Below are 22,941 nucleotides of genomic sequence, written 5' to 3'. Positions count from 1 at the left end.
AAGCCGTATATAAGTGACTGGTGTAGTAACTTTGTTCGTTGCTTTCTTTCATTTTTTTAATATCAGAGCCATCAGACCAACGTCGTTATTATAACGCTTTCTGCCAAATTATGTGAGTGGCAAACATTTACCTAAGAGCAGCCAATAAATATTATATTTAAGAGATCCAGCAAAAACCCAAACAGTCCCAAGCTTTCAACTACAGACTATTTATTTGACCGACAAATCAAAAAAATATATTTGGCATTTCAAAAGAAACTTTAAAAGGAAAACAACACACGAAAATGAAATATGTCGCCAAATGTCTGTGTAGTTTCATGCAGTGGTCATTAGGAAAAAAAAAAAAAAAAAAACTTTTTCACAATTCATTGTGTATCTTTATATTACATCAAAAAAAAAAATAAGAATACCAAAAAACATTCCTGGAGAAAGAGCAGGCAATGTTGAATAAATGCTTTATACAGATAAAAATAATACAAAAAAAACGATGATCTTTGTCAAAAAAATTGACCGGAAAAAAAAAAAAAAAGAATTAGAATAAAATAATTCTTTGTACAAATACCACATAACATCGATAGTTGAGTAACATCATATATAGACTTGATTTGACTTTGTTATGTAGAACATGACAAGGAAGGCGGAACTCCTGATGTGGAATCAGAAAGAACAGAAGGATAAGCTACAGCACTGTGTTTTACAAAATGTACAAAACATCTGCTTCTAACTTGGTCCAACATAATACTATTTTCTTTGATTTCTTTTTCCGTTCCCTTTTTTTTTCTTTCTTTTTATTTTTACAGTATGCGACAGTACAAAAACATCTTGTGCCTAGAAGTGTTGAGGTGAAGTGAAGGTGACTCTGTGCCGGCCCCTTAGTCAAGTCACTTCAGTCATGGATGCTGAATGGTTCTGAAAGAAAAGAAAATAAAGATTCAGACATTCAGAGTCAAGGACAAAGTCTCATTTGGTGTGGAACATTTCACTACATTTCTCTTATACGCTCCCTCCATCTCTGACAACACATCAGTCAGAAGAGAAAGAAGAGAAGAGAAAGTGACGTGTCGTCGTCGTCGACCTCGTTTCTTCTTGAATCATCCGTTTCATCCATCTTGCTTGTCCTGATAAGAAGCACTGACAGCATGGTGGATATCCCTTGCGGTGCTTAACGCACACGTCCAATTCCATTTCACTGGGTATTTCCCGTAACCATGGTCCCAAAGCTGCGCATGGATGATGAGCTTGTGTCCTTCAGCGTTTGTCAAAAGTGGAAAGAAATCTCGCTTTGTGGCAGAGCAGTGCTGCTATAGCTCTCAGCTGTCTGTTTGGCTTTTCTCTCCTGCATTCGGTGGCAACAACAATTCAGAGAAGGAGGATTATATTTCCTGGCTGTAGATCATAAAAATGGCAGCATCAGTGTTTTAAACTGCTGAAGCAAATTTCGCAGATATACTCAGGGCCAGCTGTGCTTTACGGCAACGTGACTGATATCGTACAATGTGATTTTAACCTCTGATTGGTCAGAAAGATTTGATTTTCTGGGACAGTAGCTCCATCTCCAATCTCCTCATTCTAATATGTTTGCATTATATTTTCAATCTAGTTAGATAGATAGATAGATAGATAGATAGATAGATAGATAGATAGATAGGTTGCCTTTATTTGTCACATATACACAGTGAAATTCTTTCTTCACATATCTCATCCTTGGAGGTTGGGGTCAGAGCTCAGGGTCAGCCATGATACAGCACCCCTGGGGCAGAGAGGGTTAAGGGCCTTGCTCAAGGGCCCAACAGTTGCAGCATGGCGGTGCTGGGGCTTGAATCCTGATCTTTCAGTCAATGACCCAGAGCCTTAACCACTTGAGCTACCACTTGGGGACTCAGACACACCACATAGATTAAAAGGATGAAAAACATCTTTAAATGTACATATGGAATATTTATAGAAAGACTCTCCAGTCTAAGTGTGTCATAACAGCTGAAGTTTTACATTTCTGGCTCATTTTCTTTAAACAAGCAGCTGTGTGTGTGTGTGTGTTTTTGGACTTCAAGAAATAGAAGAGAGTCACACTGAAGGACAGCTGCTATAAATACCATGATAACAGGAACTAAGCTGTTTCCATTCCACAGGTTTAAAAGTAACTAACTAAATTAGTAATGAAATTAGTCATATTTTACATATTTACAATCTTATATTAAATAATGAACGATCCATCAAATGCTTTATCAATTTGTAATTACAGCGAATGTTGAGTAACATCCGTGAAATATCCCATTTAATAGTTTTTTGAGTGTTGCGGCCAAAATTGCTTGATGTTTTTGTGCAGAAAGTTTTGCTACTTGAATTGGTGAAATTACAAGGCACAGGATTCTTCTTTCAAACTCCTACCAGTGAAGACACATATAAAATTGTGTTATAAAGATAGCTGCACTTATGATCCCCACACGTGACTCAAAGAGGGCTTTGTTTGAGTGGGCGCTATGATGACGTCACACGATGCGTCTTAGCCCAAATGCGTAGAAAATCGGCGGTACTTTAGAAAAATTGCAAGCCCCTCTGTATAAGGGAGAGTTTGCTTGATTTTGTGCTCATTTCTCTCGTCACAAAATCGTGGATGCAATCCTGAAGGGACTGAAAAGTTAATCAGACAAAAAAAAAAAAATGGCTGTCATGTTGTTGAGAAGGTAAGTGCAGAAAACGGAACCACATCAATAATCATACACAATTTTGAATTGATTATTGTGAGCCATACAAACCCCTCTAAATCCACACTACACAAAAACACTACTACAAAGTGTTATAAAATTACAGCCATAGGTGCTGTAATAGAAAATTAACTGACCAATCAGAATCAAGTATGTAACAGCAACCGCTGTGGTAAGAGAAAAATAAAACACTTTAGAAGGGAGGCACTGTTACCGGCACACATCACACCACTCACCATGTCGCTGATTATTTGCCTACCAGAGTGTCTTATTTCTTGCACATTTATCACAAAGTCCATACTATATATTGGTATCACTAGTCCCGGCTACAGTATAGTTTTACACAGTAGCAGAAGCTGACATATGCAGCACATCATACTTTTAATTAATCTATTCATAAAGTATAGCCACCTTGTTTTTTTTTTTAAGGTAAATGTGCTATCCACAAAAATCTGTTAAAATCCTGTATCAGTGAACAGACAGTTGAATAAAATAAAAGTCTTTCCAATTAAAATGTTGCTGTATGACTTCTTAAGTGTGTACAAAGCAATCTATTATCCACGTCTGACAGATATTAATAGCAGCTCTGTCAGCTCAGGAAACAATATAACACTCAACCTTAGCCCTTCCTGAAAAAAAAAACAAAAACACAAAGACTATAACAAATAGCAGCGTGGTGTGCTGTTTCACAGGGAGAATAAGCGTTCTGTGAAATAAAACACATTTTTACATAATTCCCACACAGATCCAAGTATTGATTTCATTTCACTCTGACGTGAATCTTGCATAGAAATCCCTTCATAACGTGACATACGAAACATAATCTCATGATGAGCACGTCCTATACGCCTCCGCCACGCTCGCTGCTTCAAACCGAGCCGCCGTGGCAGTCATGAATCATGCATAGGAGATGACTGTGGAGGAATGAAAACAAGGCTCACCCATGCACGAATAGATAAGACAAATGTTTGCACTCTCACAAACATCAATTACGCTTCTATTTGTATGAAAGTGGTTGTGATGGAGGTGGAATTACACTGTACCTGTGCGCTGAGGGTCTCCAGCGGGCTCTCCACGCGTGGGAACGTCATGAGTGGGAGGCCACGGTATTCCTCCGTCTTCCGTTTGGTAGGAGTCGAATGAGCACCTCTGAAGTTATTCACCACACACAGACCCTGCAAAGCAAAATACTGATCAGGTTTCGTGTTGATGCTTTATTCTTATTTCGATTACATTTACAGCACTTATCCAGAGCGACTTAGCAGTTGAATGTTAGGGGCCTTGCTCAAGGGCCCAGCATTGGCAGATCCTGGCATTTCAATCACAACCTTCCGATAAATAGTCCAACACCTTAAACTCTTCCCTTGTAGCTATTTTAGTAATTAACAACTATATTAAATAACAATTCTTTATAACAAGAGATCAGATTTATTGGCATTAGATACAATACGATGAAATTCAGTGTGATGACAAGTTTGCACATGAAGCTATTGCCTTGATTATTAAAATGTGTATTGGAATATACAGGGGTTGGAGAATGAAAATGAAACATCTGGATTTAGACCACAATAATTTAGGGTCTCCTTTTGCAGCCAATACAGCATCAGTTCATCTTGGGAATAACAGATACAAGTCCTACACAGTGGCCAGAGGGATGTAGAGCCATATCTCTCACACTCCTCTTTTTTGAACCGATTATGTTGTGTGGATTGCAAGATTTTATTTACAGCTGTGCAACTGCTCTGCTAATTCAACCTTCACACTCTGCTCTTATGTGGAATCAGTGAATACTGGCCACCAGGCTGCACATATACTGGCGTGAAAACCTCATCTTTTCAGTTTCGTTCTCCAGCTCCTGTATATATTGCAAACAGAAATGTTCGAGGTCTGTCCAGAGAAAATGTCCAACCATTGTTATTATAACAAGAACGGTTTGTGCGACATCGATGTAACCTGGCAGCCAAGGAGAGTTGACTGGAACGTGCATGTGTAAACAATGACACCTCCCAGTGTACTAGTCAGTGGGGCACTAGACACCGTTGAGTAAGCCTGTGTACTGTGTGGCCATCGCATTCAAAATGAGCGAGTAGAGGAATTAATCTGCATCAAATTTTGCATTAAGCTCGACTGGGTTGATTCAGAAGGCTTATAAAGAAAAGTGACTAGCGACTGACGAGAAATGATATGAGGATTTCAAAAACAGTTAAGAGTAGACCAAATTGTTGGTACCCCGTCCATTAAAGAAAGAAAAGCCACAATGGTGACTGTTATAACTTGAAACTGACAAAAGTAATAATAGATTATTAAAATTAATTGACATTGCTTTTAAATTGTGGTTCATCAGAAGCATTTTTAAAAAAAAAAATAATAATAATAATAATAAAACTGGCCTGGACAAAAAAATGAAGGTACCCTTAACTTAATATCTTGTTGCACGACCTTTTGAGGCAATCACTGCAATAAAGCGATTTCTGTACCGCTCAGTGAGACTTCTGCACCAGGTGACAGGTATTTTGGCCCACTCCTTGTTAGCAAACTGCTTCAGCTGTCTCAGGTTTGAAGGCTGCTTTCTTCAGACTCCATGTTTCAGCTCTTTCCACAGATGTTCAATAGGATTTAGATCAGGGCTCACAGAAGGCTACTTGATGAGTCCACATTAAGTCCAATGTGATATTTTATGCTTGGGTGTTGTTAGTTGTGTGTTTTGTGTCATTTTCCTGTTGGAGGACCTGAGACCAAGCTTTCTGACACTGGGCAGCATATTTCACTCCAGAATGCCTTGATAGTCTTTTGTCAGTTTCATGTTATTTCATTGACCATTCTTTCTTTAATGGAAGGGTACCAACAATTTTGTCAATGTGTGTATGTACAATTTGTCTTTCTATCTATTTCAATAAATGTCTCAGTTTTTCATATTACATGGCTGGATACTTTCCAGACAGACGTTGGAAGAGATGTAAATTTTAATATCAATGGCAAAAGAGCATTAAGCAGACACATGAAAGACATAACTGTTAAACACCGCTGTTGTATCAACGACTGACCAAAAACAGAGCGATGGCGGCTCCCAGGATGAAGCCGGCGACGACATCCGAGCAGTGATTACGGTATTCGGACACCCGCTTCAGTCCGGTGAGAAATGCGGCGCACAGCGTGCCCAAACACAGCACAGGCTTTGCCAGACGACTGCTCTTCGTCCGGATCGTGCTCGTGATGTACATCTGAAACACACGTTCACATACACCGTGGAGGATCGTCTCTGCTATGTAAATGGGTACAGCTTGAAGGGATTATGTTCAATTATGTGGAAGCAAATACAAAAATAAGAGAGTATTTCCAGAAGGGAATGCCCAGCACAGCATTTTAATCCTGTTCTTGCAGAGTCATTTCTTCTCTGAATTATAAATTAAGATTATTGCACTGCAATTGATTTTGTTTCAGCAGTGTTGCACGCAGAAAACAAAAGAGGACCTACAGATTTTCCTTCATCACCAGAAATAACAATATCATAAGGTATGTTTACATATGAAAGATTTAAAAGACGAAGAAAAAGGCATGTCTTTGGACAAGGGGAGGAAACTGGTGTACCCGGAGGAAACCCTCAATGCACAGGGAGATAACATGCCACACACACACATACACACATACACACACACAGTGCCGGGAATCGAACCCCAATCTCCGGAGGTATCTATGAATTTAATCATCGTGATAAGTTGTTACTATAGAAACGATAACGATTTTAGTACCAGTGTATTCACATAAAGCCTTGCAGTTGACTATCAGAGCTGCTCTTAATCAACAGAAAACAAATCAACACTTTCTAATGAATCGGATTTAAGAATTCAGTAGCACTGTGCTATAGATAAAGACTCGACTAATGAGCCACAGACTTGAAGCAGGAAATGTGAGACTCACTTACAGTGACATAGACAGCTGAGTAGACGCTGAGCGAAGCATCTTTGGACGGGAAGGATCTCCTGGCTCGCTCCACCACCGCCCGGTTCCCTGTGCAGATGTTGCCGTTGGAGATGAACTGGTGGTTGAGGCGGCACTCTGTGCCTGTGTAATTAGGCTGGCAAACGGTGAGGAAGTATGGCGCCAGGCTGCCAGTCACCACCTGCCCGGCGTTTACAAAGATGTCCGTCGCAAACAAGCCAAACGCAAACACACCTGCAAGGGGAAAACGCCAGCACATTCATTTAGTCTTGCTGCTCCCAATCAGGACTCGAGCAACACGGCCAAACAGATTAGAGATTCTTGGAAGCACGTGCAGATCTACTGTTGGCAGGACTTTTTTTTTTCCTCCATGGATTTTCAGTTTGGTATTGTTAACACACCCGACTGAGCAAATTTATAGCAGTGACCAACGTAAGCAGGACCGTCAGGAATCATGCACTAAAAAGAGTCATTAAAAAAAAAAGAGCTGCTTCTCTCCGTTTTTTATTTTTATTTATTTTTTTGACCATGTGAGGCAAGACATTATCTGCCTTCACTCAAGGATGAAACTGTAGATCGATGTGATATAATTGGTGAAGTTTCTCGCTGTCTGCAGGCTGCCAGCGAGCTAGAAGACAGACGAGTGATGACGACAACCTCTGGAGAAAGAGAAAGAAACGTACAGGGGGAGAATGAAACACTCATTCATTCCCTGTGTCTATGCGAATAGAGTGAAAAGAATTGAATACAATGGTCCACATCATTGCAATACCAGGCCTCAGTGGACATCATTATCAGAGTCTCTTTTGAATTATGCATCAGGGTCAAGTAATGCTGTCGGACTAAGCGCTCTCTGCCAGACCCGGGATGGATTTTTAGAGGTGAAACCACATCAAAATCTCCCTACCAATATTCTTCAAGTAAGAGAAAAACAGACGCGCCATTAAACCTTACCAGGATTACAGTGAAGGTCATTTTGTTCTTATTAATATTCATAATTTGGAAATTGGATGCTCAGGATCATAGAGATGTTTCCTTACTGGTGCCAGCGTTCACTTTCCCTCACGTAACGTCCAGCCATTCTATAAACTGTCAGAACCACACCGGATTAAAATCCAGAGCGACGCAGAAGGTCATGTCTTTCTGTATTTCCTGCCCTCAGGCTGACCAGTGATTCTATGCCTCAGGGCAATTTTTTCAAAAGGAGCTCATCAAACAACCGCACAAAAGAAGAGGCTCACCGATAAACCTGATGATCCTGCGAATGAGTGGATTCAGGTAACAGCATTCTCCAGTGACGATCATCTTCTCCTGGGCAATGAGAGCCTCTCTTGTGGATTTCATCATGTACATGGAGATCTCGCCGATGAAGATCTGCACACCAGCAAAAACAACAAAAAAATGAATGAATATTAAAAATGTTTTTTCTGTATTGCTTTTCCTACACAGGGTCACAGGAAACCTGGAGCCTGGAAGGGATGCCAGTATTATAATGAGAGCATTAATTAGAACCATCAGAGCTGCTGTTCTAGAAAATTCATCAGCACAGTCAATCACTTTTTTTTTCATACAATACCTGATTGAATTTTCTTCTGCCATATAAGCTCTAAACCTGCATAATTTGTCCTTTCGTGGATTAGAGTACGTTTTCAGAGGTAAGATTTTTGGGTTTGGCTGCACATGGATACGACAAAAGCCACAAAAAAGCATAAGTAAACAGAATTACTTTTTACCGCGAGGTCTCTCAGGTCTGTCTAATCCTAAATTGGACATTTCTCAAGTGGTTAAGGCTCTAGGTCATTGACTGGAAGATCGTGGGTTCAAGCCCCAGCACCACCAAGTTGCCACTGTTGGGCCCTTGAGCAAGGCCCTTAACTCTCTCTGCTCCAGGGGCGCTGTATCATAGCTGACCCTGCGCTCTGACCCCAACCTCCAAGGATGGGATATGCAAAGAAAAGAATTTCACTGTGCTGTAATGTATATGTGACAAATAAAGGCAAAATTATAAATATTTAGATATTTATTCAAAAGACAAACACCTTAGACTTTCATCACAAGTGAGTTTCAAGTAAGCAGATTTCCTGAAAAAGACATTTATTCTATATTTTTTTGGTAAAAAAAAAAAAAAAAAAAAAGATATTGGAGGGAATTTTTTTTAAATAAATAAGTGAACAGAAAATAAGCAGATAAATAAATAAGTAAATAAATAAATAAATAAATAAATAATCTCCTAATCTCATTCTGTGTGACTCACACCGTATTAATATTTATTCAGAAGATCCATGATGTAGCGTGCATCAGATTTGGTGGATAATCTGATCGGATTACTTTTTTTTTTTTTACTTTTTCTGTAGTTCTGTGTAGTTAACATGGATGCCATGTACTCTAATATCCACCTTTTTTCCTATATTCACTTTTTTTCTTATATTCACTTTTTTTAACCTTGAATAATGGACACCAAAATTGTAAATGTTCAAAGAGTTTGCATGAAAACATTAACCTTTTTCACTCCAGGACTTTTGCACTACATCAATTAAAACAAATACATTGAACAACATGTCCATTCATGTTCTAAGCCACTTATCTTACATGAGGGACTTGGGGCACAAGGTGGGGGGGGGGCACCCTGAAAGGGGTGCCAACAAATCACAGGGAACAATCCCACACACATTTGCACAAGCATTCACACACTAAAGACAGTCTAGAGATGCTATTCAGACTGAAGGAGGAAGCCGGTGAACCCGGAGAACCTGGAGAATAACACCTGAGGCATGGGGAGAACATGCAAACTGCACACAGAACATGCCAACTGCATATAGGGGGCAGAGGCAGAATCTGTTGATTGCTTCGTCCTCGTTTTACACAGTTGGCACTACTTTCACTTATAAAAACACAAGCCCTGGCATTTCCTCATATGTTGGCTCATCAAACCAAACCAAGTATTTTGTCTGACACTATTCTCTTTCATTGATTATTAGAATCTTTCACCAACAGAGTGAAGCCTCTCTCTGGCAGTCAACAGCAGTTCATCTGAATGTTTAGCTGAGAAAAAGGCAAAGATTTTACAGCCAAAATGTTGTGTAGAAAGGAAGAAGGAAACTTCTTAAGTGCATTTCTACACCCAAGAAGAATGAAACGGCAAGAAAATTTCAAGCTAGCGGAGAAAAAACTTGCGGGACATTTTGGCTTTAATGTATTTTTTCCTCCTGAGGGCAGCACAGTGCGCTGCTAATGAAAGCTCGTTTCATCAGCTCTAGGCTTCGCATAGGAAAATAAAAAGCCTTCAATATCTCACAGCCTAGACGATGGGGCATACATTACGGCCCTTTAGCTAGGATTTCTATGCTGTTTGGTGAATGATAATGTATAAAATGAAGTGGTGACATTCTTATTTCTTCAGAGGGTTACAAGACAAGACATGGGTATTAGTTATTTAAAAAAATACTACACAGTGTGTTGTTATAGAAACAAGGTGGTGTGACGTAGTTCTCTTTCTCCCATACCACAGAAGATCTATCATACCACAGCACTTTGCCAGTAATTTGATTTATTTCATTTATTAAAACCTGACATTTTATTTTTTTTTGTTGTAACAGCTATAAACCTTGGCTCCTTTATAAATCTCTTTTCTTTTTACTCCAACAAGCACAGAGTGTCATGTTACAGAGAAACTAGAAAATCCTCTAAAGACCTTAAAGTGATGGGGTAACGGATACAAAGCACTGACACTGGAGACTCCTTCTATAAATCTCATAATAAAAGCTTTACCATGACACATTTTCTTTACTCTATATTTACATTTTAAAGCTTAGATACCTAAGGCTGAAGTCTGTGTCTTTGTGAATGAAGTCAAGAAGCTCTTACTGTCATTTCTAGCATATATGACGGCCGATGCCAGCAGACTCAAAAAGCTTATTGGGAAAGCAGGCTTTGTTATGGGAGTGGAGCTGGAGTCTCTAACTGAGGTGTCTGAGAGGAGAATGCTGAGGAAACTTCCCAGTATCCTTGACAACAGATCACACCCCCTGTATGCAACACTGGAGTCCTACCACAGCACATTCAGCCATAGACTGAGACCACCGAAGACAACCACAGAACGCCACAGGAGGTATATTAAAATACATTTTGTACTTTTGAATACATTTGTATATATAGATTATTTAATTTTTTTTCATTGTCTGTACCGCTTATCTGATCTATCCTCGGGTCACAGGGAGCCTGTGTCCATCTCAGACATATCATATATATCAGACAAGGCAGGATACACCATGGACGGAGTGCCAACCCATCGCAGGGCACACACACACACACTCATTCAACCATGCAATCACACCCTACGGGCAATTTAGAGACTCCAATCAACCTAGAAGCAGTCCTATGTTGTTTTATGTAGCACCAGCAACAGTCTTTGGACTATGGGAGGAAACCAGAGCACCTGGAGGAAACCCACCAAGCACAGGGAGAACATGCAAACTCCTCATTTATTTTTCATTTATATTTATTTTTCTTGTAATCTGAAGCAGTCTCTAGCAAAAAAAAAAAACAGAATTAATAAAGTTTTATCTTATCTTATCGGCGCAGTACAACGTTTCTCTAGGACCCTGGTGCTACATAAAACAACATAGAGCTACATAGGACAGCACAGTCCCAGCTACATAAAGTGCATTGTGTGCAACCTAGTGCAAACAGTACAAGACAAAAAACAGCGCAAACAGACAAAAAACACTACAGAACAGATACACAAAATAGCGCCAACTAGTATACATTCTGTATATTACACAGTTGTGAATTTTGAGAAATCCACAGCTATGTGGTACAAACAGATACATCAGGCGTTCACATATACAGTGACTCACAGCATCAAAAACGTTTGGAGATTATTAAATTTCAGTGAGAGACGATGACTTCCTTATACATGACAGCGACTGTTGGTGAGCAGACAGCCCAGAGACACAAACGATGTTGAGAAAAGTTTAACTTTATGCAAACATGCAGACGTGATTTGTGGCAAAGGGCCACTGCTTCTTCTGCTTCTCCTTCATTGGTTAAGGCTCTGGGTTACTGATCAGAAGGTCAGGGATGATTCAAGCCCCAGCACTGCCAAGCTGCCACTGTTGTGCCCTTGAGCAAAGCCCTTAACCCTTTCTACTCCAGGGTGTATCATGACCCACCCTCTGCTCTGACCCCTGATTTCCTAACAAGCTGGGATATGCAAAGAAAATGTATGGTATATGTGACAAGGCTTCTTCTTCACATCGTATGATTTGATGCATAAACACACTGTTACATTTAAATACATACACCAAATCTCCATCCAGAATGTTTTACAGTATTTTACTGGCCAGAAAACATATTTGTTGTCAAGTGGAAATGCCTAGTTGTGCCATCAACTTTTAAATGCTACTACTATGGCAATGCCCACTGGCATCTTCATACTACAGCATCACTGTGTGGTGATGTGTGCATGTAGTATTAGTCACAGATGAAGTTAAAAATGTACGAACTGATCGCTAGAGTATAAAATAATCCAATATAAAAATAAACAAAAATGAATTTATTTTTAATCTAGGTTATTTCGATCCACCAAAAACAATATGCAAGGAAGAACACACTGTCTAATGACTAGACAAGAGATTTAATTTCCTGTTAATGAGGTTCAACCTGACCTACAAAGACGTTTAAGTCATCCTTGCAGTAACCAGACAAAGCTGGATTCTGATCTTCACTACGAGGTTGCATGCTGTGTCTCGTGCTCACATCTGCAAATACTGATCACTGAGCTCCCTCTTGTGATGAAATTCTGCAGCACAGGATTCCCAGGAAACCTTACAAATGTTTCAGACTCACCTCCCATGCTTGTTTTTTTTTTTTTTTTCACTTAAAATTTGCACACTAAACTAATGAGAAATTCAAGTCATGCTCAAAACAGAAGGATTTTACTCACGACGGCAGTGGGAGCTGCAGCCACCACACAGTAGAGGATGAGCGGAGGGATGAAGCTGTTCTCCTCCACTCCAGGGTAGGGCTTCATGAGCTCGGCGTCATTGCAGAAGAAGCCCTGGATGTGGATGCCGAATATATCGGTGCATTCGAAGTAGTAGGCCAGCAGCACCGTGCCTGCCATGATGACCAGCTGCAGAGAAAAGACAACCGCAGACATGTCCATTATCTTCATATCGTCATATTAAATCATCTGGATTTAACTTAGTCACATCTGCAGTAATCCCTCAGATTTAATTAAAGCATCTGCTTTGTCTTTTTTCTTTGTCACGTTTGCTGCAGCACTCTTTTTTTCCTCGTTTCGTTCCGCTTCCTTTCCTCTTTCTCGGCTTTCTAAACATCATCTAAAGCGTTACGTAAAACCTTCGTCTGCAGGCTGCTAAATGAGGTCACTGTATAAAAAAAAAAAGGCACAAAAAGAATTAAAAAAATAAAAAATAAAACAAGGTCATATTCATCCAGGGGTGCTGCATACAGACAGGCACATGCATTTATTTGGCTAAAAATACAAATGTACAAGTAGTAAAGAAGTTCAGTAAAGAATTAAACTACGTTTTATCATTCGGAGAAGTAAATTTCAGACAAACTTTTCCATTTTCACTCTCAGGTGAATTTTCTTTCCATTTCTGTTCTGATTGCAAAGTCGGTTCTGGTGCAGCGACTGGCTTCCTCTGTGTCCAGATCATCAGCTGTGTGACTGGAGAAATAAACACCCCAGTTGTGATGCTTTCCTAAAGGCAGCTGGTGTCTGATGCTTTCTTGAAGCGCATCTGGATCATTGCATAGTTATTTCTATATCAAGTTTATCCAATCAGTGTTTCAATGACATCCTTAGAAAGCAAAGCTACCAAAAAAAAAAAAAAATGCCATCTGTGCAAGTACTTTAAATAATTAAAATGTATTCTTTTTATACGATTACGATAAACCAAATAGAAGATTATTCAAACTATTTCTAATCATTGTTCCTTATTTCAAGCCTTGAGGAAATTAAACATCCGAATAAAAATGAATAAAACTGTTAAACTTCAGACTGCTGCTTGTTAGAAAGAACATAGATGAATAGCTAGTACTAGGTTGATTAATTGTATATTTGGTTTATTGTAAGCTTTCGAAAGAAAATATTAGCTACATTTCAGTATATTCCAGGCTGCAATTAATAAACTCATTTATTACGTCACAGATTCCGTGCTTTATTAGTAGTTTTTATATGCACTGAGGAGGTTCAACAATCAGATTGACTTTCACATAATATAAAAGAGGTGCATTTAGTTTGTACAGAACTTCAAGCAACACAAATTCATAAGTTGCCTTTATACTTATGCTCAATACTGAAGGAAAAGCTTTTTCTAAATTTTCTTGCAGTGTTTTGCTCACTACTTGTTTCTAAATGGAAAAGTAATATATCACATCACATCAACGGCTGCTGAGCAGTGGAGCGCAAGTGCAAAGAGCGCAACCAACATTCAAGAGATAAATCAAGGAGCCCAGTTAAAAGACTGAATCCAGCTGTCCATCTGTCCCCTGGCACAGCTTTATCTTTCAGTGTGTGGGGGGGGAGAGCACCTCATCATCTATTTTCTTTATATAATCCTGACTGTACTGCTGTATCTCTACCATCAGATTTATCTTACTACCATTTCAACGATCATGCCTTGACCACCAAGTCGTCTAGTCTTTCTTACAACTTCCTGTGCCTCAAATAGACTCTGAAGCTATTAAAGAAAAACTATTACAGACATCTGACACTGGTATGATCACCCTGCTTCAACGTATTTGGATCAGTTCAGACGTGTAGCTAGATGTACATCAATTGCTGCTGGACCAAGGCCAGGAAAATAGTGAAGTACCTTAAGCAATCAGGACAATGGACTCTTATCTCTATTGCAGTCGAGGGAGAACTTATGCTCCCTGAAGGCTGATACAGAGAGAATGAGGAAGAATTTCTTTCGGCAGGTCATTCAGGCCCAGATCAGGACAACACCTAGGACCTTGGAATTGTCTGCACAAGACCTACACTTTCTACACAGCATATTTGTACCTTATTTCACATATAGACCATACTTATTTCATTTAAATTTATATATATATATATATGATGTTTGCAGATGACATTGGTGCAGGTGATTGATTGCAGGTGGAGGAAAACCTGGAGAGGTGGAGGTTTGCGCATGGAAAGAAGAGGAATGAAAGTCAGTCGTAGTAAGACTGAGTACATGTGTGTGAATGAAAGGGAGGGAAGTGGAACAGTAAGATTACAGGGTGAAGAGGTGAAGAAGGTACAGGAGTTCAAGGACTTGGGGTCAATAGTCCAAAGGAATGGAGGGTGTGGGAAAGAGGTAAAGAAGTGAGTGCAGGCAGGTTGGAATGGGTGGAGAAAGTTGTCTGGAGTTCTGTGTGATAGAAAAATATCAGCGAGAATCAAGGAGAAGGTGTACAAGACAGTGGTGAGAGCGGCCATGCTGTAAGGTTTAGAGACAGTGTCACTGAGGAAGAGTCAGGAGTCAGAGCTGGAGGTAGCAGAGCTGAAGATGTTGAGGTTCTCTTTGGGAGAGACATGGTTGGACAGGATTAGGAACGAGTACATCAGAGGGACGGGTCATGTTGGACGTTTGGGGGACAAAGTTAGAGAGGCCAGATTAAGATGGTTTGGACATGTTCAGAGGAGGGAGAGTGAGTATATCGGTAGGAGAATGATGGACATGGAGCTGCCAGGCAGGAGGCAAAGAGGAAGGCCAAAGAGGAGGTATATAAATGTAATAAATGAGGATATGAAGCTAGTGGGTGTAAGTGTTGAGGATGCAGAAGATAGGGATAGGTGTAGAGAGATGATTCGCTGTGGCGACCCCTGAAGGAAATGCCGGAAGAAGCAGAAGGCATAAAAAACAGCGCAGTGGTTAGCATGTTTGGATTGCACCTCCAGGACTGAGGATTCAATTCTCGTCTCCACTCTGTGCACAGAGCTTGAATGTTCTTCCCAAGCCCTGCGGGTTTCCTCTGGGCTTTCTTTCCCCAGTCCAATGAAATGCATTGGTATCTCTAAATGTTAAGCAGTGTGTGAATGGGTGTGGAAGTGTGTGTGATTGTGCCCTGTGATGGTATGGCACCCAGTCCAGGGTGTACCCTACCTTGTGCCCTGAGTTCTGTAAAATGGACAAATGGTTCCTCATGACCCTGCATAGAATAATTAGTAACAGAAAATCGATGGAAATCTGTTCAAGCCAATATCGTATGGTTAAAATAAGTGTCAGACCTCCCAAAGTGACCTCATGAGTGATCAGATTTTCAGATCTTTGGTGCAATTACTTGGATAATCCTAATCTGGATTTAACAATGATACTCCAACTGCAGAAAATGATCAAGTATAAATAATGGATTTTATTTGGTGCAAGCCTTCTAAGCCAAAAGCATTCAGACTCATTTTGAAAACACCAGCAAAAAAATGAGTTCACATTTTCTTACATTTTTTTTAACTATGCAGGGTTTGGAGTAGACACAATGGGTTTATTTCAAACAGTGTTGAATTCCTACAGCAGAATCCAAAAAGTGCTGATCACTTTTAGCATTCCCATCAGCTGCAATGTGTGTGCCGAAGCGTGGCTGATGAAATCGCTTGGCAGGAAGCGTTCTCTCATTTGTGTAGGTGATGGCCAGAACATGATTTCCCTACGTTGTCAACAAGGCAAACTGGTGGATGAGGGGAAAAAGTGCTGTGCAGAGCATTTTGGTGTTCTTCCATAAATGGAATATAAATATTTCCCAACCAAAATCATCCTCTTAAAAAATGTACTCTTATTGATTGAAAGCTGTAAGAAGGATGATGCATAACAAAGAGGGTCATATTAAAGGTGCAATGGCTAGAAACAGAACTCTAGTGATTACTTTATGTATTTATATATTTTAATGTTTTGTCTGATTTTATGATACTTTGACGCTTACCTTGTAAGGTGTTCTTGAGTGCTTTGAAAGGCGACCATACATTAAATGTATCGTTATTAATATTATTACTTGATGAACTATAAAAAACGTTGTATCAACTCCCTTCAAACCCATGGTCATGTATCTGAAGCCCTAGTTCTGAAAATGGCTAGCTAACCACAAAATGCAAATAAAAAGCTTATAACGATGAATCAGGTATATAAAGTAAGCTCTGAACATTCAAAACCAAGGCTCAAGAAAAAAAAAAAAAAAATATATATATATATATATATATATATATATATATATATATATATATATATATATATATATATACACACTATATTGCCAAAAGTATTCGCTCACCCATCCAAATAATCAGAATCAGGTGTTCCAATCACTTCCATGGCCACAGGTGTATAAAATTAAGCACCTAGGCATGCAGACTGTTTTTACAAACATTTGTGAAAGAATGGGTCGCTCTCAGGAGCTCAGTGAATTCCAGCGTGGAACTGTGATAGGATGCCACCTGTGTAACAAATCCAGTCGTGAAATTTCCTCGCTCCTAAATATTCCACAGTCAACTGTCAGCTGTATTATAAGAACGTGGAAGTGTTTGGGAACGACAGCAACTCAGCCACGAAGTGGTAGGCCACGTAAACTGACGGAGTGGGGTCAGCGGATGCTGAGGCGCATAGTGCGAAGAGGTCGCCAACTTTCTTCAGAGTCAATCGCTACAGACCTCCAAACTTCATGTGGCCTTCAGATTAGCTCAAGAACAGTGCGCAGAGAGCTTCATGGAATGGGTTTCCATGGCCGAGCAGCTGCATCCAAGCCATACATCACCAAGTGCAATGCAAAGCATCGGATGCAGTGGTGTAAAGCACGCCGCCACTGGACTCTAGAGCAGTGGAGACGCGTTCTCTGGAGTGACGAATCGCGCTTCTCCATCTGGCAATCTGATGGACGAGTCTGGGTTTGGTGGTTGCCAGGAGAACGGTACTTGTCTGACTGCATTGTGCCAAGTGTAAAGTTTGGTGGAGGGGGGATTATGGTGTGGGGTTGTTTTTCAGGAGCTGGGCTTGGCCCCTTAGTTCCAGTGAAAGGAACTCTGAATGCTTCAGCATACCAAGACATTTTGGACAATTCCATGCTCCCAACTTTGTGGGAACAGTTTGGAGCTGGCCCCTTCCTCTTCCAACATGACTGTGCACCAGTGCACAAAGCAAGGTCCATAAAGACATGGATGACAGAGTCTGGTGTGGAGGAACTTGACTTGAGTCCTGACCTCAACCCGATAGAACACCTTTGGGATGAATTAGAGCGGAGACTGAGAGCCAGGCCTTCTCGTCCAACATCAGTGTGTGACCTCACAAATGCGCTTCTGGAAGAATGGTCAAAAATTCCCATAAACACACTCCTAAACCTTGTGGACAGCCTTCCCAGAAGAGTTGAAGCTGTTATAGCTGCAAAGGGTGGACCGACGTCATATTGAACCCTATGGATTAGGAATGGGATGTCACTTAAGTTCATATGCGAGTCAAGGCAGGTGAGCGAATACTTTTGGCAATATAGTGTATATATATATATATATATTTAAATTTGGACCAACATGTTTACTTTAAACACAATAATTCTACAGAATTGGATCCCTTTGGGACAAGTTTATCACTGGAGTCTTGTGCCATCTTGCCATTATTGTTGCAACCATTCTAAAATGTTAAAACTATTCATCCATGAAGAAGCAGAGGTCCATTAGTCACAGACTCATGCAGGCAGCTTCCTTAAAGCCTGAGGGTTGCGCAGCAACTCAGAAAATACAGCAGAGTGGATGCGCACATGAAACACAGTGAACCAGGTTACAATATACCGACTCTGGTTGTGCGTAATAGACATTATTTCATGTGCTTGAGAATCAGTCTAATCCAATTACAATCCAATTTACACCCAAAACGATTAAAAATGCTTATTCAAAAAAAGAAAAAAAAAAGATTTATAAATGCAGCAGTCTATAAGCTACAGCTGACAAGCCACTTTTATAAGAGAAACAAATCTAAACAGGTAAAATGTAATAATGTAAAATGTAAACAGGATGAACAACTGGTTGTGTATTCCTGCTTCATGGCCAGTTTTACTGGGATAGACTCCAGACCTGCCACAAACCTAACCAGGATAAAACAATTACTGAAAGGGGGAAAGAGTGTAGAGAAGGGATGGATAGATGTGTAGATAGATGGATGGATGGATGGATGGATGGATGGATGGATGGATGGATGGAGAAAGGAATGTGTAGATAGATAGATAGATAGATAGATGAAGGGATAAATGTATAAATAGAAAGATAGATAAATGGATGGATGAAGGGATGGATGAAAAGATAGTTGAAGGGATACATGGATGAAGGGATAGATGAATGGATTGATGAAAGGATGAATGGATAGAATAAATGAAAGTATGGACGGATGGATGGACAAATGGATAGACAGACAGATGGACAGATAGATAGATAGATAGATAGATAGATAGATAGATAGATAGATAGATAGATAGATAGATAGATAGATAGATAGATAGATAGTTTAAGGGATAAATACATAAAGAGAAAGATAGATAAATGGATGGATGAAAAGACAGTTGAAGGGATAAATGGATGAAGGGATAGATGAATGGATTGATGAAAGGATGAAAGGATAGAATAAATGAAAGTATGGATGGGCAAATAGATAGATAGATAGATAGATAGATAGATAGATAGATAGATAGATAGATAGATAGATAGATAGATAGATAGATAGATAGATAGACGGACAGAGGGATGGACGGAGGAATGGATGGATGGATGGATGGATGGATGGATGAAGCATAAAGGAAACTCTAAGTACAGTATAGAAAGCCTTGATATACAATTGTGTGCTTCTTCATTGTTTGTAAGAGTTTGTTGAAGAGCTACAAAAGGTAGAAATGGTCAGGTAATCACAAACCTTCAGCCTCACAGCGTCAGTAAATTCAATTTGTCGCCCTTTAGACAAAGGGAAGACAGAAACTTACATAATATGTATAATACATAACACCTGCTATACAAACAACAGCTGAAAACAAGGACCGGCACAGGACACTGTGGTCAAGTGATTATGAGTCAATTTGCCTTTTACTAACGATACAGTAAGTCTGATTATAAACCAGTTACCAGAGGGAGACATTTCACTGCAAGCAAAGTTGGATGTGGTAAAAAAAAAAAAACTTTTGTGAATACGATTGAGATGCAAGACGCATGAAACGACCAGATGTAAGCAAGGTCATATACTAAAACTCCTCTGAAATTAAGCACTTGAAGTATTATGTATGCCTCAAGCACAAGTGCAGATGGAGAGCTGATGTTTGCCGGTTGCCTGGAGGTGTTTTTCAATCCTGTCCTGTGTCATGTGACCAGAAAGCAAACCATACAATATGTGCTTAAATTTCCAGTGCCGCTAGGCTAACGAGTACTGCTCATAAAATAAAGCATACGGCCCAGTACTGTTGAATTTTTCAATCTGATCGATCAGAAGGTGTTTATTAGTTGACAATTTAAATGGCTAAAAGTGTTGGTCTTTTTCCCAGAGGCCAAAAATTGGAATTTGTGCCGTTTTGTGGTATCCATATGCAGCACTGAAATTCTTTGTCACGTCACACTCCACAGTGGGGGTTAATGGCTTATATGAAAGTAGATACTCAATGCTTTAAGAATCTGTAGTGGGTTTTTTAAGTATTTCTGTTTTTAACTAGCCTACTAGAAGTATCGTTTCATGGAAAAGAAAAGAAAAACAGTGTTTGTTCATGAGCATCTTCAACCACTAAAATTCTGTGTAAGTTTATCACAGAGCTAAAAGCCTGACTAATTTCATATCAGACTTGTTATTATTAAATCAATAATTTATTTGTTTCTACTCATTTAAAATGCCAGATACATTGATTTCGCCAGCGTTATGGTAAAAAAAAAGGTGTAATAAAATGTTAATATAATGCAATTGCTGCTTAATTGCTGTGTTCAGAATGTGCTGTTATATAAAATAATCAACCTCAGGGTTATAACAGAAACATTTTTTGCGCTTTGCATCCTGCTGAGTCACAACACCCCATCTTCCATTACTGTCCTATAACGGCACATCTCATCGCGTTTATTAATTACTTAACCCGACACATAAAAATATATAGATTGCTGAACACTATTGTGCATTAATTAATCTCAAAAAACATTTGTTTGCAATAATTGTTTATCACAGCTCCTGCAATTCACAGAGTCGCTATCTCATAATCTTGCTGTATACAGAGTTACGACCAGCAGATGGTGTGTAATGAAAACAGGGATGGTGTTTTACACAGGCAGCTTTATGGCAGAGAATTATATGCATCCTGAGCCTCACTTGCCAATGTAATGTGTTGTGTGGTGTTCGTGTGTGTGTGTGAGAGAGACAGAGAGAGAGAGAGAGAGACATACAGAGCAACCACGTAGCACATTTTCTTCCACTAGGGGTCAGTACACGACTAGAAAACAGCTGAACGCGAATAAATAAGATAGAGCACAATATCCAGAGATAACAGATGACTTTAAAATATGTATGTAAATAAACATTTTATGACAAAACATCAGAGGATTTTCTCAGTTAAAGCCTAGTTTAGCATTAACCGCAATATCGGCATTTTAAAAACAACCCCCAAATGCACATATCTCCTTAAATCCGTCATCACACCAATCAATATCTCCATTTCTCTCCATGTCAATGTTTGTCGCACACACCACACATCTGTATAACAACTTTGGGGAGTAAAGAGCACAGCTCAGGGCTATGTGGGGCTGGATGTAGGTTCAGAGATAAATAATTCACTCAGCGCACTGGAGCGCAGCTGTTCTGGGGCAGACAACTCAACTGTAACAAGCGCTGAAGAGAGCTGCAGCAGTGTGCACAAACACACGCTTAACACATCTTGAAGGAAAAAAATGCCTGCTGTTGAAGTGAAGACAGGATCAAGCCTACTGAGGTAACTCTGCATAAAATGAGAGACATATATTATCAAACTCTGATGTTTAATCATTTGAATTATGTACAGATTACAGGGAGACTCGGATCCAACAAAGACCCTCAAGTTTCATTCTGAAATCACTAAAATCAAGACCATAAGCTTATCTATGTTTTTTATTCATTATCGAAACGGGTTAATATCAATAAAGCAGTGCAAATTTCTAGAGTTCACACTCTAGGGTTCAGCTGTTGCTAAAGATAAAGCAGTAAACATTCCAAACTAATACATATTAAATGAAATGTAAACTTGCCTTGGGTGTATTCAAGAGTGTTCATATCTGTATATTTGTCTGACAACAGCAGTAACTTCAGTAGCTTCTTGCTAGAGGCTCGCAGATAAACAACACTGACAGGAAGTCAGAAACACTAAAGCGGTGTAGTCTATTTTATATAAGCCGCCTTGACACCGACTACAAGAATTTGCTGGTTTCTTCTTTTATTAAAAGAATTCACAGGCACAGTTTTGATCCAGCGTCATGTTTCCTGGGCGTTTTAAGGAACGTTCCCACAACGTTAAAGCTCTTAGTTGTGAAAATGTTAACAGTAAAGCTGCAGGACTTTCCAAGTAACACAACAAAAGCGTTTGGTCGATTATCAAGACGCTTGCCATTGTCATTCCTGGCCAGGTTTTCAAGATAGCACAATTGGTTGTACTTTTTAGGAGAGGGGGATAGCCAATCATGGGTGTATGTAAGCTCATGTATCTGGAAGAGGGCAGTCTGCACTTTCCTCCTTGTTTGTTAGGCTGCTTTTTTGTAATGCAGCATGAGTGAAGCAGCAGCTGGAAATAATGCAGAAGTTGATTTTATGTGTCTCAGAGGAAGCACAATTTAGCAATCCCATCACCAACCAGGTCTAACCATGAAGGGAAATGGCTCTGACCAAATTAAGGACAAAAAAGGAGAAAAAAAACATAGAAGCCTTCATAGAAACATAGAAGCCTACATGTTGCCATACATACATTACAGCACAGTGGAATTCTTTTCTTCAGTTGGGGTCTGAGCACAGGGGCAGCTACGCTGCAGTGCCCCTGGAGCTAAGAGGAGGGTCAGGGGCCTTGCTCAAGGGCCCAGTAGTGACAGCTTGGTGGTGGCCTGAACCCTAACCTTCCAATCAACAACCCAGAGACTTTAACCATTTGAGCCATCACTGCACCAAAAGTTACATACAAAATATCTATCTGTGAGCATTGGAACTGTTTTATAATAGCATTGTTAAGAAAAATATTATTATAGAAAAACAGCTTTGGAACATTGTGGGAATGTAACTTTTGGAGCAACAGTCAAGCCTACCTAAAATCTGTTGAAAGCTTAAGGTTCTAA

At 39.7% G+C, this 22,941-nt stretch overlaps 1 protein-coding gene across 1 annotated transcript in view; it reads right to left on the bottom strand.

Annotated features, from left to right (window-relative positions):
* Window positions 1-280: 280 nt before the first annotated feature.
* plppr1 (phospholipid phosphatase related 1) overlaps window positions 281-22,941 on the bottom strand; it is a 44,821-nt gene continuing 22,160 nt past the window's right edge. Inside the window, exons 3-8 of the mRNA XM_058411190.1 lie at window positions 12,589-12,777; window positions 7,886-8,018; window positions 6,628-6,878; window positions 5,750-5,926; window positions 3,749-3,880; window positions 281-909 (exon numbers count right to left, since the gene is read on the bottom strand). Coding sequence (XP_058267173.1) covers window positions 877-909; window positions 3,749-3,880; window positions 5,750-5,926; window positions 6,628-6,878; window positions 7,886-8,018; window positions 12,589-12,777 — 915 coding nt within the window. The 3' untranslated portion in view covers window positions 281-876. The remainder of the gene's footprint in view (window positions 910-3,748; window positions 3,881-5,749; window positions 5,927-6,627; window positions 6,879-7,885; window positions 8,019-12,588; window positions 12,778-22,941) is intronic.

This window comes from Hemibagrus wyckioides, linkage group LG16 (genome assembly GCF_019097595.1).
Source record: "Hemibagrus wyckioides isolate EC202008001 linkage group LG16, SWU_Hwy_1.0, whole genome shotgun sequence".
Classification (NCBI taxonomy): domain Eukaryota; kingdom Metazoa; phylum Chordata; class Actinopteri; order Siluriformes; family Bagridae; genus Hemibagrus; species Hemibagrus wyckioides.
This window is presented reverse-complemented; position numbering and strand designations above follow the sequence as displayed.